The sequence below is a fragment of the Suillus fuscotomentosus genome (assembly GCF_016647785.1).
Source record: "Suillus fuscotomentosus strain FC203 chromosome Unknown F5891scaffold_36, whole genome shotgun sequence".
NCBI lineage: Eukaryota > Fungi > Basidiomycota > Agaricomycetes > Boletales > Suillaceae > Suillus > Suillus fuscotomentosus.
The window spans coordinates 22,842-43,793 of NW_024539548.1; the positions used below are offsets into that span (position 1 = coordinate 22,842).

General features: G+C 38.4%; 2 protein-coding genes across 2 annotated transcripts; one reads left to right on the top strand and one right to left on the bottom strand.

Moving 5' to 3' along the window:
- Positions 1-6,699: 6,699 nt before the first annotated feature.
- Positions 6,700-7,447, top strand: F5891DRAFT_981480 (uncharacterized protein; the record flags this gene model as incomplete). Its single annotated transcript, XM_041377110.1, has 4 exons — positions 6,700-7,054; positions 7,251-7,319; positions 7,345-7,376; positions 7,430-7,447. The coding sequence occupies 4 exons, from the start codon at positions 6,700-6,702 to the stop codon at positions 7,445-7,447; spliced, it is 474 nt and encodes a 157-aa protein (XP_041224384.1).
- Positions 7,448-13,108: 5,661 nt separating this feature from the next.
- F5891DRAFT_981481 (uncharacterized protein) lies at positions 13,109-13,856 on the bottom strand (the record flags this gene model as incomplete). The annotated part of the gene is made up of 4 exons (XM_041377111.1): positions 13,109-13,126; positions 13,180-13,211; positions 13,237-13,305; positions 13,502-13,856. The coding sequence occupies 4 exons, from the start codon at positions 13,854-13,856 to the stop codon at positions 13,109-13,111; spliced, it is 474 nt and encodes a 157-aa protein (XP_041224385.1).
- Between the last annotated feature and the right edge of the window lie 7,096 nt (positions 13,857-20,952).

Genomic DNA, 20,952 nt, shown 5'->3' on the forward strand with positions numbered 1-20,952 from the left:
GTCTCAAATACAGCTTGAATATTTGCTTTGAATCTCAGCCTTGATAGATGTATATTCTTCCTCATTCCTCAGGTCATTAGAATCAAACTTGACATGTAATCTGGTCTTTTTCTTCAATCAAGTCAAGACCTTTGGAGAGAATTAAATTGTTTTTGTACTTATCATTCCAAGTTTACATCAAGGATACTTGCATTTGCCTCTGGTAATTCTTTAGCAAAAAAAATTCCTAATTTGTGCATGAAACCAACAGCAATATCAATCAAGCTTGAGATTATCAGTGGTAGATGAGATAAAAGAAGTAGAGATAGATATTTTACATAAATAAATTTTTGGGCCTGGTTAGATGAGATAGAAATTGATGTCTGAGCCTAAGAAGGTGCAATCCTTGCATTTGTACATCATTGCCTTCATCCCAGCCATGATATTTCACCTCATCACACTGGATGCAGACATCAATTTCTAACATCCCTCTTGGATCCAATCATATGTGATCCTTCCACTGTTACTTGTTACTTGTGGCTCAGACATTAACACCAAAACATCACAAACATTATGGGCCCACTGTGGTGGTCTGCCATCAGCACTTTTTCAGAGCAATTGCTAGATAAACAGGTCTTGAAGTCAAGAGTCTCAGAAGAAGTCTGTTATATTTTGCAATAAAAGCAGGATAAAAGAATCAACAGTGACCATCTGATTTAAGAAATAATGAAATGCAAATAAATGTGTCTTGAGGGTTCACTTCTAAACAAGTTCAGTGAAAGTGAATTTTACTGGTCTTAGCCAAGCAGTTGATGTGACAGAATCCAAATCTGTTTGTGTGGGTTCAAAACCTGCTAAAGATGAAATTGTCAAGTGATCATCAGAGTCAAATCTGTTTCTCTTGGACTGTGCTGGTTTGAAGCCTGCCAGTGATAGCATCTTTATTTTATAAAATCACACCTTGACATTGACTCATGCATATTTTCACATTGTAGCTCACACTCCCAAACATCTGCTTTATATGATGTTCTTAGATGCACTTTTCTGCATCTAAGAACATCTCTGGGCTCCATCTGATGTGGTTCTGCATCTTCAAAGATCTTGACTTGGTTGAAGAAGAAAAGCAGATTACATATCAAACTTTCAAGTTTGATCTCAATGACCTGGGTGATAAGGAAGAATACACATCTGTCAAGGCTGAGATTCAAGGCAAAGATTCAAAAGAGCCATCTGACCACTATTTGCTCATGTATAAGATGGGATGCACTGTGTTTGAGACCCTTTCATCATCATGTTGCTCTCCTCTCACTTTTTGAAAGTGTTGTATTACAGTTAGGGATCTGCACAGATAAACCCGCGGGTATCTCGAGGCCAACCCATACCTGTACCTGCCATGGGTATGTACCCATAGACACGGGTACGGGTATGGGTGCAGGTGCGTACCCATGGCAGGTGTACCTGCCCCCACCTGATCCCAGTAGCCACCAGTGCTTAGCGCACATGCCTGGCACACATCAGTGAATGCTGATGTGGCTCGGACGTATGCGGAGGACACTGGAGAGCGCCAGAAGAGTGGAAGGAGGGATGAGACAGGAAGAACAAGATGGAGGGTAGGATAAGGGCATGAGTGGTGGTAGTAGGGTGCGAGTGGTGGTAGTAGCACACTGTAAAGTTAAAGATATTAGTAAACGAGAAAAAAACAACATGCGCACCTGGAACAAGCAGTGAATGACTGAGAGCAATGAGCAAAAGATTAGCAAGTGAGAGAGTGAGAGCAGCAAGAAACGCACCTTTGCCGCTTAGAGCCTCAACCCAATCACTACACCCCTACAAGAGTTAGCTTAAAGGCTGGGAATCGGGTGCTGGTATTGGTGGTTATCATGAGATGAGAGTCAAGCGGTGGTGAAAGTGTGAAAACAAATATTTGTAAGCACGCTCGGCAGTACCTGCACAGGTAATGGGTACTCAAGACTCTGACCCGTACCCGTACCCGCTCAGTACCTGTACCCATGACCCATGCAGGTGACCCGTACCCGTGCGGATCCCTAATTACAGTCTGTATTCAATTTATCTGTTTAGCTGAGGGAAAGCATTGTGAGTGATAGGAAATAGGAGACTTGTCTTGCCGATTCACTTTTGAATGTTTTCTTTAAACATGCATTCCAATGGTGTTAGTCAAACAGTTGCTATAACAGAATCCAAATCTGTTTCAAATCTGTAGGTGTAGGTTCAAAACCTGCTAAAGATAAAATTCCCAGTGATTATCAGAGTCAAAATCTGTTGCTCTTGGACCATGTAGGTTTGAAATCTGCCAATAATTAAATTCAACTTTTTAATGAAACCACACCTTGATCTATGCTCATGGTCGGTCTGCTTACAAGCTCATCAGAGTTGTGTTTAGCCAAGTGGTCATCCTGACAGAATAAAAATATGTTTTTATTGAACTGCAACAGGTTTGAAACCTGTTGAATGTCATATTTTTTCCATAAGAACATGTCTTGAATATCTGCTGATAGGCAGTATCTCAAACATTGATCTTCATCAGCCTTAGTCAAGTTATCATCAGAGTCAAAATCTGTTTCTCTTGCACTTTGCGGGTTTCAAACCTGCCAGTGGCAATATTTTTATTCTATGCAATTACACTCTGACATTTCCTAATGTGGTTACAAAGTTATCAGAGCTCATCATTCCAAGAAGAAAAGTCAGACTGGACATCTGTATAGTTTCAGAAACTACAACCACTTGGCTGAACACAATTCTGACAAGCTTGTAAGCAAACTGATGTAGAGATTGATATCTCTGTGGGCTTGCAGGGATCTAAATTCCCAATGTTCCAATCACTCCCTAATATAGCGTGACTCATATCTCACCTCAGCGCACTTGAGCACTTCATTGGCCGCTTGTATGCACAAGTGCTTCAGTTGCACATTGGTGTGTGCATCTTCGGTTCTGTTGCTTGTCCTCCATCCATTTCATGTCTGTTTGGTTTGTCAGTGCATATTTCTATCATATTTCCATTTATTCTGACATATCCCTGGTGCTTATGGCCATATTCTGTATGTTTTGTCATGGACCCTCATATTACATATTATCTCATATCCACTTCACTTCTCAGTTTGCTTTAGTGCCTGACAGCACTTAATGCTACTTAGCATATATACTTGCGCCTAAAATGTATAATGAACATCTTTCTGCCCACACACTATTGGACTCTAAATCTAAGTTCTCCGTCACATTTACCGACTGACATTAAGTATCTAAGTACAATATGAGTGCCCACCACTGTACATTACTAGAAACTCTACTAGTTTGTCTTCCAACTCATTAAGAGTTGCTTTGCTCCACCACCCGCTGTAGGGATTCATTTCTGGCTGGGCTGGTAGAGACTGTTTTTACCTTACCTTATGTTGGCACTCTTGTAGCTTACATAATCAAGTTATCTTTTCACCAGTTACCAGTATGAGTCTGAGAGATCAGCAAGTTTTCATGATATTTCCTCTCCTCTGAGCCTTGAGCCTGGTCCAGAAACCCTTTAGGGTTGAATAGCAGCTAGGTTCTGCAAGACCCAACATTGTTCAGACTCACCATCTGAATTGTTGTACCTTCACCGCACATGCACATTACTGTTTGTAGTCACTCATCATCGCTTGCCATCGCTCATTAGCACTTCACATCACTTTCGCTCACTCGTGCTTCGCTCATTGTTGTGCGCCTTACCAGACTTGACCAACCGCCCAGTCCAGTGTTTCCCTCCATATATAAACTTAGAGGAACCTTCTCAGTAGCAATCCCCTTGGGTCAACACATAGCTCACTCATCGAGGACTACTTGAGTACATCTCATACCACCCATTTTCCTACACTACCAATTCCTCTTCTACACTGACCATGAGCATATGTAAAGGTGTGGTTTCATAAAAAATGAAATCAATCATTGGCAGGTTTCAAACCTGCACAGTCCAAGAGAAACAGATTTTGACTCTGATGATCACTTGACAATTTCATCATTAGCAGGTTTTGAACCCACGCAGATAGATTTTGATTCTGTCATATTAACTGCTTGGCTCAGAACAGATAGAAGCATTTGTAAAGAAAACATTCAGAAGTGAATTTGCAAGACAAGTCCACTGTTCTCTGTCACTTACAATGTTTTCCCTCAGCTGAACAGATGAATTACATAAATATAGACTGCAATACAGCACTTTCAAAAGCAAGAGGAGAGCAACATGATGATGACAGAGTCTCAAACACAGTGCACCCCAACCTTATACATGAGCAAATAGTAGTCAGATGGCTCTTTTGAATCTTTGCCTTGCATCTCAGCCTTGACAGATGTGTATTCTTCCTCATTACCCAGGTCATTGAGATCAAACTTGAAAGTTTGATGTGTAATCTGCTTTTCTTCTTCAACCAAGTCAAGACCTTTGGAGAGAATTAAATTGCTCTTGTGCTTATCATTCCAAGTTTGCATCAAGACTTTGGTCATAGATTGAACTTTGCATCAAAGATAAAAGAATAAACAGTAACCATGCTATTAAAAGAACTAACAAAATGCAGATTTGAATGTGCCTTAAGGATTCACTTCTGAATGAGTTCATTGGAAGTGCATCTCACTGGTCTTAGTCAAGCAGTTGATGCAACACAATCCAAATCTGTTTGTGTGAGTTCAAAACCTGCCAAGGATCAAATTGCCAAGTGATTACCAGAGTCAAAATCTGTTTCTCTTAGAATGTGCAAGTTTAAAACCTGCCAATGATAACATTTTTATTCTATGAAATCGCACCTTGACATTTCCTCATAATTAATATATGTTTTTTTTCCTGTTAGAACACACCTTGCCATCAATTCATGTATACTTTCCTGAGGGCTTCATATCACTGGTCTTAGTCAAGTAGATGTTGCAACACAGAGTCAAAATCTGTTTCTTTCAAACCATGTAGGTTCTAAACCTGCTTGCAAAATATTTTGCAGTGTATAGATTCTCAGAGACCCAAGTGCAAGAAAATAGGGACAGTTAGATATTTTGAAGTGTTCATCAAAGTGATATCATTTGTGTCTGTTTTATCTTCTTTAATGCAGCCCAGGTGTTACTGATTTGTACTAGTTTTGCAGCAGAATGTAGCAAGAATGCTTCTCTTGCATCTATATATTATGGTCTGTAGCTGAGAGTATCCTTCAGCATGATATAAAAATAAAATGATGAAAATATACTAGCAGTATTGAATTAGACAATTGATAGACATGTAATGTAGGGCGCACACAAAAATGCAGTGCTTAGTATGGGACAGGGTGTAATTTTATAAAATAAAAATGTTATCATTGGCAGGTTTTAAACCTACACAGTCCAAGAGAAACATATTTTGGATCTGATGATCACTTGCAATTTCATCTTTGACAAGTTTTGAACCTGCACAGACAGATTTGGATTCTGTTGTATTAACTGCTTGGCTAAGACCAGTTAGATGTGCTCCTAATGAATCCATTCAGAAGTGAATCCCCAAGGCACATTTATCCTGCATTTTGTCGGTTTTAACATTGATTTCTGACATCCCCCTTAAGCTCAACCATATGCAATCCTTCCATTGTCAGTTGTCACTCAACCTGCCAATGATGTTATCTTTATTCTATGAAATTAAACCCTGATATTTCCTCATGGATATATCATTTTCTTCAAAACCCATCATAAATGCTCTTTTCCACATCATTGCCACAATAGATTCAAACTATGTATGTTTCAATCAAAGCCTATAGGTTTGAAATCAGTCCTAGTTCAGGAGTTATAAAAAAAAAGTCAAAATCTGATTTTCCTGGACTAAGCAGGTCAAAAACATGTATCACTCAGCATATTTCAAACATACACAGTCCAAGAGAAACAGACTTTTATTCTGTTGTAACAACCACTTGACTAAGACTGGTTATAATGAGTTTTTGAGACAATCATCCATAAGAAAATGTTTGAGGTATATTTCAATGAACAACAAAAAATGTAATTATATAGGTTTTGAACCTGCTTAGTCCAGGATAATCAGATTTTGAATCTATTATGGGAATAACATGGCTAAGACCATTTAAGATGAATTTTTGAGAGAACTCTTTATAAGGAAATGTCAAGGTGCAATTTCATAGGGTAAAAACATTATCATTGGCAGGTTTCAAACCTAATAAATAAATCTGTCTGTGTGGGTTCAAAACCCACTAAAGATGAAATTGTCAAGAGATCGCTAGAGTCAAAATCTGTGTCTCTTGGACTGTGCAAGTTTAAAACCTTCCAAGGATAATTTTCATTTTCTATAAAAATGCACCTTGACATAGGCTCATGATCAGTTTGCTTTAAAACCACTGAGACTAGTGTTTAGCCAAGGGGTTGTCATAGCAGAATCAAAATCTGTTTCTATTGGAGTGCAATAGGTTTGAAACTTGTTGAATGTCGTATTTTTTTCTGTAAAAAAATGCCTTGAATGTTGGATCATAGACAGTATCTCAGACACTTATCTTCATCAGTCTTAGCTAAGTTATCACCAGAGTCAAAATCTATTTCTCTTTGAACTGTGCAGGTTTCAAACCTGCCAATGATAATATTTTTATCCTATGAAATCACACCTTGACATTTCCTTGTGAAGAGTTTTCTCAAAAACTCATCTTAAATGGTCTTAGCCATGTTATTACCATAACATCCTGCATAACACTTGTAAACTTTCATCATCTACTAGTACTTCCCATCATGCAGCTCACCTTTTTAGCCACAGCCAAACAAGTTATCAAAATGACTGAGAAGGCCAAAGCTGCTCTAGAAGAGCAGACTATCAGAACTTTGTCAAAGAAGCATAAAAACAACAGCAGTAGAGATAGTGGGAACATGAACCTAAAAAAGGCCAAAAAAACCCTACTGCCTGGTAACACTCCCACCAATGGTGCAGGATCTATGGATGAAGATAAGCCAGTTAACAAAAATAGGCCTGTAACAGCACTATTGTCTTCATGTCCAGAGTTGATTTCTAGTCAGCAGGCTGTTGTGCATACTGAGGAAGAAGAGAATACATTGTACAAAGATGACGAGATGGCAGAAGACAAGCTCTGTATGTGCAATAACCTCAATGCAAATATCATATCAATCAAGTACAAAACAGAACACCTTATAAGAAATTTGAACTCACTAGTCTACGCATTTTTTGATCCAACACCACAGATTATTGAAATAGATGGCCACTATGCTCATTATTTCAAGTGTCAATGGCAAAGAGAAAGTTATGTACTCCAATCATCAACATTCAGGGATGATGGATGAGGTATGTGATGAAGACAGATTTGTTGATGAGGCTGAGTTGTTAAATGAGAGAGTGTGTGTGTTGCATTGCACTAAACAAAGGGATTCAACCAGTCAAGTTAGTGCTTGTCGAGGTAAGTGCATGCAAGAAAAGAAAACTCACCACTGAATTCAACTGATTCCTTAGGTGTGCAAGCTTGCATGAAAAAAAAAATCAATGTCTGAGATACTGTCTGTGAGCAAATATGAAAGCCATGTTCTTATAGAAAAAATATGACATTCAACAGGTTTTGAACTTGTTGTACTGCAATAGAAACAGACTTTGACTCTGCTATGACAGCCACACGACTAAACACAACTTTGATCATCTTACAAACAAACCGACTATAAGCAAATTTCAAGGTGTGTTTTCATAGAAAATGATTTTAATCATTGGTAGGTTTTAAACCTGCATGGTCCAAGAGAAACAGATTTTGACTCTGGCAATTACTTGGTTATTTGACATTTGGTAAATTTTGAACCCACACAGACAGATTTAGATTCTGTTGTATTAACTGCTTGGCTAAGACCAGTGGGGTGCACCTCTGATGGACTCAATCAGAAGTGAACCCTCAAGGCACATTTATCTGCATTTGACCACCACACAAAATGGTGGGATGCAATGACTCATGAGCTTGCATTCAAGGCAAGTTTTAATGGCAAAGGAAAAACCATGTTATTATATAGGTTTTGAGCCTACTCAGTTTAACAGAAATAGATATAGAAAATGTCCATGGGCAAATGATTACTTAGAGGGATTTAGGATTGACAAAGATAGACCTTCAGAGTGTGTAGAGTTCAAAAAGTGTGCAGATCAGAGTCATGGCAATGACATGGCTAAGATCATTTAAGATGAGTTTCTCAGAAAACTAGGTGTGTTTTTATAGAATAAAAAAAAATTATTGACAAGTTTTGAACCTGCATAGTCCAAGAGAAACAGATTTTGATTCTGATGATCACTTGGCAAATTTATCTTTAGCAGGTTTTGAACCCACACAGAGAGATTTAGATTCTGTCATATTAACTGCTGGACTAATACCAGTTGAATGCACTTGCAATAAAACCAATCAAAAGTGAATCCTCAAGGCAGTTCTTTCAATAGTATGGTCACTGTAACACTCCGATCAGTGCTGAGCACGTGTTCTGTCAAAATCACATATTGCATTCCTCGACACTCTTCTGATCTTCTGAGAGTTCCATGTGTTCATCTGAGTCATCTGAAGGTCGTCCATCTACATCTGAGGCCTGTTTAGCTTTTCTAATCCTCCATACCATGTCCTGTCCTTGTCTGTTTGACTTTTCTGGTGTGTTTTTCACTTGGTTATCAGTTATTGATTATGTTTAGGGGCACATACATCGAAAAGCCTTGTTAATATGTATAGATATGCACCTCGTGCATTATTACATGCATACCTCATAGCGACTCGCCTTGACTCTTATTACATTTCAGATGGCTTATCTCACTACAGTTTTTGCCTATGCAGATTCCGGACTTTCATGTAGTAGGATATAATCTGGCTCACTATTTACTCGCAACTCACTTCACTTCCCTTGCTATGAGTCATAGTTAGTAGAGTCACTTTCGGATATCAGTACTTCATGCAATCAATCTTTTTGTTCATTCGGAATAATTGTTTGGCCTGACTGCTGCCATTTTGCTTATTGATTTTCTTAAGTCTTTTGATGGACTTTGCACAGTTATACTGTGCAAGTCCTATACTTCAACATAACTACCATACTCATCTCCGGAAACCTCATTGTTTCACCAAACATTCTTCAGAAGCTTTGCGCAACTTTGGACCTTTGTTTCTTGACATCAGACCTCATTCAGACACATTGGACCAACACTTCAGACAGCTCTTCAGAACTCTGAACGTACTTGAGGTACCTTTTCCTTCTCTCACCTTCGATCTTAACAAGACAATCCCTTGCATTTTATATCAAGAGATAGTTCTATAGGCAGTCTCTTTGGGATGAACATCTTACTCACACATTGAGTCTCAAGGTATCACCTTTTATATAGCCCACACAGAATCAACTCTTTACATCGCCATGACTGATTCTTTTATTTTACTCTTATTGCAAAAGACATCAGACCTGTTTATCTAGCAATTGCTCTGAAAAAGTGCTGATGATAGACCACCATAGTGGGCCAATGATGTTTGTCATGTCTTGGGATATTAACAGCTGGGTCATGAGTGAAAACCAATGATGGAAGGATCACATATAATTGGACTCAAGGAGGATATTGGAAACTAATACTAGAACTGACAAAATGCAGACAAATGTATCTTGAGGATTGACTTCTGAATGGACCCCTTGGTAGTGCATCTAACTGGCCTTAGCCAAGCAGTTAATGTGACAGAATCTAAATCTGTCTGTGTGGGTTCAAAACCTGCTAAAGATGAAATTGCAAGTGATTGTCAGAGTCAAAATCTGTTTCTCTTGGACTGTGTTAGTTTGAAACCTGCCAATGATAATATTTTTATTTTATGAAATCACACAACCAGTGAGATGGTGCTCTCAGGAAAGTACACATGTGTCCATTATAAGGTGTGTTCTAATAGGAAAAAACATATAGATCAGTATCTAAGATGCTGTCTATGAGGAAATATTCAAGCGATGTTCTTAGATACTTTTGCCTATTTGCTGCACTTCTAACTTGCTTCTGCACACTAAGAACACACTTAGAATTACTTACATAGCACCATGTATCTTTTGACTCTGAACAACTTTCCACCATCATGTTGCATATTGTGGGACTCAAAGTCTAAAATACACTATAACTGCTATTTGATACTGAGCGCTTGAAATCATCTAAGCGCAGAATGTTGCACTATTGTCTAGATACTTCTGCTTTATCTCAGAACTTCCTCAGGTCATTAGAATCAAACTAGAAAGTTTGATGTGTAATCTGCTCTTTTTCTTCAACCAAGTCGAGACCTTTAAAGAGAATTAAATTGTTCTTGTACTCATCATTCTGAGTTTGCATCAAGACTTTGGTCATACATTGAACTTTTGTGCCTTGGGGGTTCACTTCTGAATGAGTTCATTGGAAGTGCATCTCACTGGTCTTAGCCAAGCAGTCAATACAACAGAATCTAAATCTGTCTGTGTGGATTCAAAACCTACCAAATGTTAAAGAGCCAAGTAATTGCCAGAGTCAAAATCTGTTTCTCTTGGACCGTGCAGATTTGAAACCTACCAAGAATAATTCTCATTTTCTATAAAAATGCACCTTGATATATGCTCATAGTTGGTTTGCTTCAAAGCTCATCAGAGTTGTGTTTAGCCAAGTGGTTGTCATCACTCCATTGGAATGAAATAGGTTTGAAACCTGTTGAATGTTGCATTTTTTTCTATTAGAACATCTCTTGAATATTTCCTCATAGACAGCATCTTAGATACTGATCTATATGTTTTTTCCTATTAGAACACACCTTATAATGGACACATGTGTACTTTCCTGAGAGCACCATCTCACTGGTTGTGTGATTTCATAAAATAAAAATATTATCATTGGCAGGTTTCAAACTAACACAGTCCAAGAGAAACAGATTTTGACTCTGACAATCACTTGCAATTTCATCTTTAGCAGGTTTTGAACCCACACAGACAGATTTAGATTCTGTCACATTAACTGCTTGGCTAAGGCCAGTTAGATGCACTACCAAGGGGTCCATTCAGAAGTCAATCCTCAAGATACATTTGTCTGCATTTTGTCAGTTCTAGTATTAGTTTCCAATATCCTCCTTGAGTCCAATTATATGTGATCCTTCCATCATTGGTTTTCACTCATGACCCAGCTGTTAATATCCCAAGACATGACAAACATCATTGGCCCACTATGGTGGTCTATCATCAGCACTTTTTCAGAGCAATTGCTAGATAAACAGGTCTGATGTCTTTTGCAATAAGAGTAAAATAAAAGAATCAGTCATGGCGATGTAAAGAGTTGATTCTGTGTGGGCTATATAAAAGGTGATACCTTGAGACTCAATGTGTGAGTAAGATGTTCATCCCAAAGAGACTGCCTATAGAACTATCTCTTGATATAAAATGCAAGGGATTGTCTTGTTAAGATCGAAGGTGAGAGAAGGAAAAGGTACCTCAAGTACGTTCAGAGTTCTGAAGAGCTGTCTGAAGTGTTGGTCCAATGTGTCTGAATGAGGTCTGATGTCAAGAAACAAAGGTCCAAAGTTGCGCAAAGCTTCTGAAGAATGTTTGGTGAAACAATGAGGTTTCCGGAGATGAGTATGGTAGTTATGTTGAAGTATAGGACTTGCACAGTATAACTGTGCAAAGTCCATCAAAAGACTTAAGAAAATCAATAAGCAAAATGGCAGCAGTCAGGCCAAACAATTATTCCGAATGAACAAAAAGATTGATTGCATGAAGTACTGATATCCGAAAGTGACTCTACTAACTATGACTCATAGCAAGGGAAGTGAAGTGAGTTGCGAGTAAATAGTGAGCCAGATTATATCCTACTACATGAAAGTCCGGAATCTGCATAGGCAAAAACTGTAGTGAGATAAGCCATCTGAAATGTAATAAGAGTCAAGGCGAGTCGCTATGAGGTATGCATGTAATAATGCACGAGGTGCATATCTATACATATTAACAAGGCTTTTCGATGTATGTGCCCCTAAACATAATCAATAACTGATAACCAAGTGAAAAACACACCAGAAAAGTCAAACAGACAAGGACAGGACATGGTATGGAGGATTAGAAAAGCTAAACAGGCCTCAGATGTAGATGGACGACCTTCAGATGACTCAGATGAACACATGGAACTCTCAGAAGATCAGAAGAGTGTCGAGGAATGCAATATGTGATTTTGACAGAACACGTGCTCAGCACTGATCGGAGTGTTACAGTGACCATACTATTGAAAGAACTGCCTTGAGGATTCACTTTTGATTGGTTTTATTGCAAGTGCATTCAACTGGTATTAGTCCAGCAGTTAATATGACAGAATCTAAATCTCTCTGTGTGGGTTCAAAACCTGCTAAAGATAAATTTGCCAAGTGATCATCAGAATCAAAATCTGTTTCTCTTGGACTATGCAGGTTCAAAACTTGTCAATAATTTTTTTTTATTCTATAAAAACACACCTAGTTTTCTGAGAAACTCATCTTAAATGATCTTAGCCATGTCATTGCCATGACTCTGATCTGCACACTTTTTGAACTCTACACACTCTGAAGGTCTATCTTTGTCAATCCTAAATCCCTCTAAGTAATCATTTGCCCATGGACATTTTCTATATCTATTTCTGTTAAACTGAGTAGGCTCAAAACCTATATAATAACATGGTTTTTCCTTTGCCATTAAAACTTGCCTTGAATGCAAGCTCATGAGTCATTGCATCCCACCATTTTGTGTGGTGGTCAAATGCAGATAAATGTGCCTTGAGGGTTCACTTCTGATTGAGTCCATCAGAGGTGCACCCCACTGGTCTTAGCCAAGCAGTTAATACAACAGAATCTAAATCTGTCTGTGTGGGTTCAAAATTTACCAAATGTCAAATAACCAAGTAATTGCCAGAGTCAAAATCTGTTTCTCTTGGACCATGCAGGTTTAAAACCTACCAATGATTAAAATCATTTTCTATGAAAACACACCTTGAAATTTGCTTATAGTCGGTTTGTTTGTAAGATGATCAAAGTTGTGTTTAGTCGTGTGGCTGTCATAGCAGAGTCAAAGTCTGTTTCTATTGCAGTACAACAAGTTCAAAACCTGTTGAATGTCATATTTTTTCTATAAGAACATGGCTTTCATATTTGCTCACAGACAGTATCTCAGACATTGATTTTTTTTTTCATGCAAGCTTGCACACCTAAGGAATCAGTTGAATTCAGTGGTGAGTTTTCTTTTCTTGCATGCACTTACCTCGACAAGCACTAACTTGACTGGTTGAATCCCTTTGTTTAGTGCAATGCAACACACACACTCTCTCATTTAACAACTCAGCCTCATCAACAAATCTGTCTTCATCACATACCTCATCCATCATCCCTGAATGTTGATGATTGGAGTACATAACTTTCTCTTTGCCATTGACACTTGAAATAATGAGCATAGTGGCCATCTATTTCAATAATCTGTGGTGTTGGATCAAAAAATGCGTAGACTAGTGAGTTCAAATTTCTTATAAGGTGTTCTGTTTTGTACTTGATTGATATGATATTTGCATTGAGGTTATTGCACATACAGAGCTTGTCTTCTGCCATCTCGTCATCTTTGTACAATGTATTCTCTTCTTCCTCAGTATGCACAACAGCCTGCTGACTAGAAATCAACTCTGGACATGAAGACAATAGTGCTGTTACAGGCCTATTTTTGTTAACTGGCTTATCTTCATCCATAGATCCTGCACCATTGGTGGGAGTGTTACCAGGCAGTAGGGTTTTTTTGGCCTTTTTTAGGTTCATGTTCCCACTATCTCTACTGCTGTTGTTTTTATGCTTCTTTGACAAAGTTCTGATAGTCTGCTCTTCTAGAGCAGCTTTGGCCTTCTCAGTCATTTTGATAACTTGTTTGGCTGTGGCTAAAAAGGTGAGCTGCATGATGGGAAGTACTAGTAGATGATGAAAGTTTACAAGTGTTATGCAGGATGTTATGGTAATAACATGGCTAAGACCATTTAAGATGAGTTTTTGAGAAAACTCTTCACAAGGAAATGTCAAGGTGTGATTTCATAGGATAAAAATATTATCATTGGCAGGTTTGAAACCTGCACAGTTCAAAGAGAAATAGATTTTGACTCTGGTGATAACTTAGCTAAGACTGATGAAGATAAGTGTCTGAGATACTGTCTATGATCCAACATTCAAGGCATTTTTTTACAGAAAAAAATACGACATTCAACAAGTTTCAAACCTATTGCACTCCAATAGAAACAGATTTTGATTCTGCTATGACAACCCCTTGGCTAAACACTAGTCTCAGTGGTTTTAAAGCAAACTGATCATGAGCCTATGTCAAGGTGCATTTTTATAGAAAATGAAAATTATCCTTGGAAGGTTTTAAACTTGCACAGTCCAAGAGACACAGATTTTGACTCTAGCGATCTCTTGACAATTTCATCTTTAGTGGGTTTTGAACCCACACAGACAGATTTATTTATTAGGTTTGAAACCTGCCAATGATAATGTTTTTACCCTATGAAATTGCACCTTGACATTTCCTTATAAAGAGTTCTCTCAAAAATTCATCTTAAATGGTCTTAGCCATGTTATTCCCATAATAGATTCAAAATCTGATTATCCTGGACTAAGCAGGTTCAAAACCTATATAATTACATTTTTTGTTGTTCATTGAAATATACCTCAAACATTTTCTTATGGATGATTGTCTCAAAAACTCATTATAACCAGTCTTAGTCAAGTGGTTGTTACAACAGAATAAAAGTCTGTTTCTCTTGGACTGTGTATGTTTGAAATATGCTGAGTGATACATGTTTTTGACCTGCTTAGTCCAGGAAAATCAGATTTTGACTTTTTTTTTATAACTCCTGAACTAGGACTGATTTCAAACCTATAGGCTTTGATTGAAACATACATAGTTTGAATCTATTGTGGCAATGATGTGGAAAAGAGCATTTATGATGGGTTTTGAAGAAAATGATATATCCATGAGGAAATATCAGGGTTTAATTTCATAGAATAAAGATAACATCATTGGCAGGTTGAGTGACAACTGACAATGGAAGGATTGCATATGGTTGAGCTTAAGGGGGATGTCAGAAATCAATGTTAAAACCGACAAAATGCAGGATAAATGTGCCTTGGGGATTCACTTCTGAATGGATTCATTAGGAGCACATCTAACTGGTCTTAGCCAAGCAGTTAATACAACAGAATCCAAATCTGTCTGTGCAGGTTCAAAACTTGTCAAAGATGAAATTGCAAGTGATCATCAGATCCAAAATATGTTTCTCTTGGACTGTGTAGGTTTAAAACCTGCCAATGATAACATTTTTATTTTATAAAATTACACCCTGTCCCATACTAAGCACTGCATTTTTGTGTGCGCCCTACATTACATGTCTATCAATTGTCTAATTCAATACTGCTAGTATATTTTCATCATTTTATTTTTATATCATGCTGAAGGATACTCTCAGCTACAGACCATAATATATAGATGCAAGAGAAGCATTCTTGCTACATTCTGCTGCAAAACTAGTACAAATCAGTAACACCTGGGCTGCATTAAAGAAGATAAAACAGACACAAATGATATCACTTTGATGAACACTTCAAAATATCTAACTGTCCCTATTTTCTTGCACTTGGGTCTCTGAGAATCTATACACTGCAAAATATTTTGCAAGCAGGTTTAGAACCTACATGGTTTGAAAGAAACAGATTTTGACTCTGTGTTGCAACATCTACTTGACTAAGACCAGTGATATGAAGCCCTCAGGAAAGTATACATGAATTGATGGCAAGGTGTGTTCTAACAGGAAAAAAAACATATATTAATTATGAGGAAATGTCAAGGTGCGATTTCATAGAATAAAAATGTTATCATTGGCAGGTTTTAAACTTGCACATTCTAAGAGAAACAGATTTTGACTCTGGTAATCACTTGGCAATTTGATCCTTGGCAGGTTTTGAACTCACACAAACAGATTTGGATTGTGTTGCATCAACTGCTTGACTAAGACCAGTGAGATGCACTTCCAATGAACTCATTCAGAAGTGAATCCTTAAGGCACATTCAAATCTGCATTTTGTTAGTTCTTTTAATAGCATGGTTACTGTTTATTCTTTTATCTTTGATGCAAAGTTCAATCTATGACCAAAGTCTTGATGCAAACTTGGAATGATAAGCACAAGAGCAATTTAATTCTCTCCAAAGGTCTTGACTTGGTTGAAGAAGAAAAGCAGATTACACATCAAACTTTCAAGTTTGATCTCAATGACCTGGGTAATGAGGAAGAATACACATCTGTCAAGGCTGAGATGCAAGGCAAAGATTCAAAAGAGCCATCTGACTACTATTTGCTCATGTATAAGGTTGGGGTGCACTGTGTTTGAGACTCTGTCATCATCATGTTGCTCTCCTCTTGCTTTTGAAAGTGCTGTATTGCAGTCTATATTTATGTAATTCATCTGTTCAGCTGAGGGAAAACATTGTAAGTGACAGAGAACAGTGGACTTGTCTTGCAAATTCACTTCTGAATGTTTTCTTTACAAATGCTTCTATCTGTTCTGAGCCAAGCAGTTAATATGACAGAATCAAAATCTATCTGCGTGGGTTCAAAACCTGCTAATGATGAAATTGTCAAGTGATCATCAGAGTCAAAATCTGTTTCTCTTGGACTGTGCAGGTTTGAAACCTGCCAATGATTGATTTCATTTTTTATGAAACCACACCTTTACATATGCTCATGGTCAGTGTAGAAGAGGAATTGGTAGTGTAGGAAAATGGGTGGTATGAGATGTACTCAAGTAGTCCTCGATGAGTGAGCTATGTGTTGACCCAAGGGGATTGCTACTGAGAAGGTTCCTCTAAGTTTATATATGGAGGGAAACACTGGACTGGGCGGTTGGTCAAGTCTGGTAAGGCGCACAACAATGAGCGAAGCACGAGTGAGCGAAAGTGATGTGAAGTGCTAATGAGCGATGGCAAGCGATGATGAGTGACTACAAACAGTAATGTGCATGTGCGGTGAAGGTACAACAATTCAGATGGTGAGTCTGAACAATGTTGGGTCTTGCAGAACCTAGCTGCTATTCAACCCTAAAGGGTTTCTGGACCAGGCTCAAGGCTCAGAGGAGAGGAAATATCATGAAAACTTGCTGATCTCTCAGACTCATACTGGTAACTGGTGAAAAGATAACTTGATTATGTAAGCTACAAGAGTGCCAACATAAGGTAAGGTAAAAACAGTCTCTACCAGCCCAGCCAGAAATGAATCCCTACAGCGGGTGGTGGAGCAAAGCAACTCTTAATGAGTTGGAAGACAAACTAGTAGAGTTTCTAGTAATGTACAGTGGTGGGCACTCATATTGTACTTAGATACTTAATGTCAGTCGGTAAATGTGACGGAGAACTTAGATTTAGAGTCCAATAGTGTGTGGGCAGAAAGATGTTCATTATACATTTTAGGCGCAAGTATATATGCTAAGTAGCATTAAGTGCTGTCAGGCACTAAAGCAAACTGAGAAGTGAAGTGGATATGAGATAATATGTAATATGAGGGTCCATGACAAAACATACAGAATATGGCCATAAGCACCAGGGATATGTCAGAATAAATGGAAATATGATAGAAATATGCACTGACAAACCAAACAGACATGAAATGGATGGAGGACAAGCAACAGAACCGAAGATGCACACACCAATGTGCAACTGAAGCACTTGTGCATACAAGCGGCCAATGAAGTGCTCAAGTGCGCTGAGGTGAGATATGAGTCACGCTATATTAGGGAGTGATTGGAACATTGGGAATTTAGATCCCTGCAAGCCCACAGAGATATCAATCTCTACATCAGTTTGCTTACAAGCTTGTCAGAATTGTGTTCAGCCAAGTGGTTGTAGTTTCTGAAACTATACAGATGTCCAGTCTGACTTTTCTTCTTGGAATGATGAGCTCTGATAACTTTGTAACCACATTAGGAAATGTCAGAGTGTAATTGCATAGAATAAAAATATTGCCACTGGCAGGTTTGAAACCCGCAAAGTGCAAGAGAAACAGATTTTGACTCTGATGATAACTTGACTAAGGCTGATGAAGATCAATGTTTGAGATACTGCCTATCAGCAGATATTCAAGACATGTTCTTATGGAAAAAATATGACATTCAACAGGTTTCAAACCTGTTGCAGTTCAATAAAAACATATTTTTATTCTGTCAGGATGACCACTTGGCTAAACACAACTCTGATGAGCTTGTAAGCAGACCGACCATGAGCATAGATCAAGGTGTGGTTTCATTAAAAAGTTGAATTTAATTATTGGCAGATTTCAAACCTACATGGTCCAAGAGCAACAGATTTTGACTCTGATAATCACTGGGAATTTTATCTTTAGCAGGTTTTGAACCTACACCTACAGATTTGAAACAGATTTGGATTCTGTTATAGCAACTGTTTGACTAACACCATTGGAATGCATGTTTAAAGAAAACATTCAAAAGTGAATCGGCAAGACAAGTCTCCTATTTCCTATCACTCACAATGCTTTCCCTCAGCTAAACAGATAAATTGAATACAGACTGTAATTAGGGATCCGCACGGGTACGGGTCACCTGCATGGGTCATGGGTACAGGTACTGAGCGGGTACGGGTACGGGTCAGAGTCTTGAGTACCCATTACCTGTGCAGGTACTGCCGAGCGTGCTTACAAATATTTGTTTTCACACTTTCACCACCGCTTGACTCTCATCTCATGATAACCACCAATACCAGCACCCGATTCCCAGCCTTTAAGCTAACTCTTGTAGGGGTGTAGTGATTGGGTTGAGGCTCTAAGCGGCAAAGGTGCGTTTCTTGCTGCTCTCACTCTCTCACTTGCTAATCTTTTGCTCATTGCTCTCAGTCATTCACTGCTTGTTCCAGGTGCGCATGTTGTTTTTTTCTCGTTTACTAATATCTTTAACTTTACAGTGTGCTACTACCACCACTCGCACCCTACTACCACCACTCATGCCCTTATCCTACCCTCCATCTTGTTCTTCCTGTCTCATCCCTCCTTCCACTCTTCTGGCGCTCTCCAGTGTCCTCCGCATACGTCCGAGCCACATCAGCATTCACTGATGTGTGCCAGGCATGTGCGCTAAGCACTGGTGGCTACTGGGATCAGGTGGGGGCAGGTACACCTGCCATGGGTACGCACCTGCACCCATACCCGTACCCGTGTCTATGGGTACATACCCATGGCAGGTACAGGTATGGGTTGGCCTCGAGATACCCGCGGGTTTATCTGTGCAGATCCCTAACTGTAATACAACACTTTCAAAAAGTGAGAGGAGAGCAACATGATGATGAAAGGGTCTCAAACACAGTGCATCCCATCTTATACATGAGCAAATAGTGGTCAGATGGCTCTTTTGAATCTTTGCCTTGAATCTCAGCCTTGACAGATGTGTATTCTTCCTTATCACCCAGGTCATTGAGATCAAACTTGAAAGTTTGATATGTAATCTGCTTTTCTTCTTCAACCAAGTCAAGATCTTTGAAGATGCAGAACCACATCAGATGGAGCCCAGAGATGTTCTTAGATGCAGAAAAGTGCATCTAAGAACATCATATAAAGCAGATGTTTGGGAGTGTGAGCTACAATGTGAAAATATGCATGAGTCAATGTCAAGGTGTGATTTTATAAAATAAAGATGCTATCACTGGCAGGCTTCAAACCAGCACAGTCCAAGAGAAACAGATTTGACTCTGATGATCACTTGACAATTTCATCTTTAGCAGGTTTTGAACCCACACAAACAGATTTGGATTCTGTCACATCAACTGCTTGGCTAAGACCAGTAAAATTCACTTTCACTGAACTTGTTTAGAAGTGAACCCTCAAGACACATTTATTTGCATTTCATTATTTCTTAAATCAGATGGTCACTGTTGATTCTTTTATCCTGCTTTTATTGCAAAATATAACAGACTTCTTCTGAGACTCTTGACTTCAAGACCTGTTTATCTAGCAATTGCTCTGAAAAAGTGCTGATGGCAGACCACCACAGTGGGCCCATAATGTTTGTGATGTTTTGGTGTTAATGTCTGAGCCACAAGTAACAAGTAACAGTGGAAGGATCACATATGATTGGATCCAAGAGGGATGTTAGAAATTGATGTCTGCATCCAGTGTGATGAGGTGAAATATCATGGCTGGGATGAAGGCAATGATGTACAAATGCAAGGATTGCACCTTCTTAGGCTCAGACATCAATTTCTATCTCATCTAACCAGGCCCAAAAATTTATTTATGTAAAATATCTATCTCTACTTCTTTTATCTCATCTACCACTGATAATCTCAAGCTTGATTGATATTGCTGTTGGTTTCATGCACAAATTAGGAATTTTTTTTGCTAAAGAATTACCAGAGGCAAATGCAAGTATCCTTGATGTAAACTTGGAATGATAAGTACAAAAACAATTTAATTCTCTCCAAAGGTCTTGACTTGATTGAAGAAAAAGACCAGATTACATGTCAAGTTTGATTCTAATGACCTGAGGAATGAGGAAGAATATACATCTATCAAGGCTGAGATTCAAAGCAAATATTCAAGCTGTATTTGAGACCTTTCATCATCTTATTGCTCTCCTCTCACTTTTTGAGAGTGCTATATTACATTCTGTATTCAATTCATCTATTTAGCTGAGGGAAAATATCATGAGTAACAGGGAATGGTAGACTTGCCTTGCAGATTCACTTCTTAATAGTCTCTTTAAAGATGCATCTAACTGGTGTTAGTCAAGTAGTTGCTGCAACAGAATTCAAACCTGTTTTAAACTCATGTGTGTGGGTTCAAAACCCACTAAAGATGAAATTTCTAGTGATTATTAGAGTTAAAATATGTTTCTTTTGGACTGTGCAGGTTTGAAACCTGCCAATGATAAAATTCATTTTTTTAATAAAACCACACCTTGACATATGCTTATGGTCTATTTGCTTACAAGCTCATCAGAGTTGTATTTA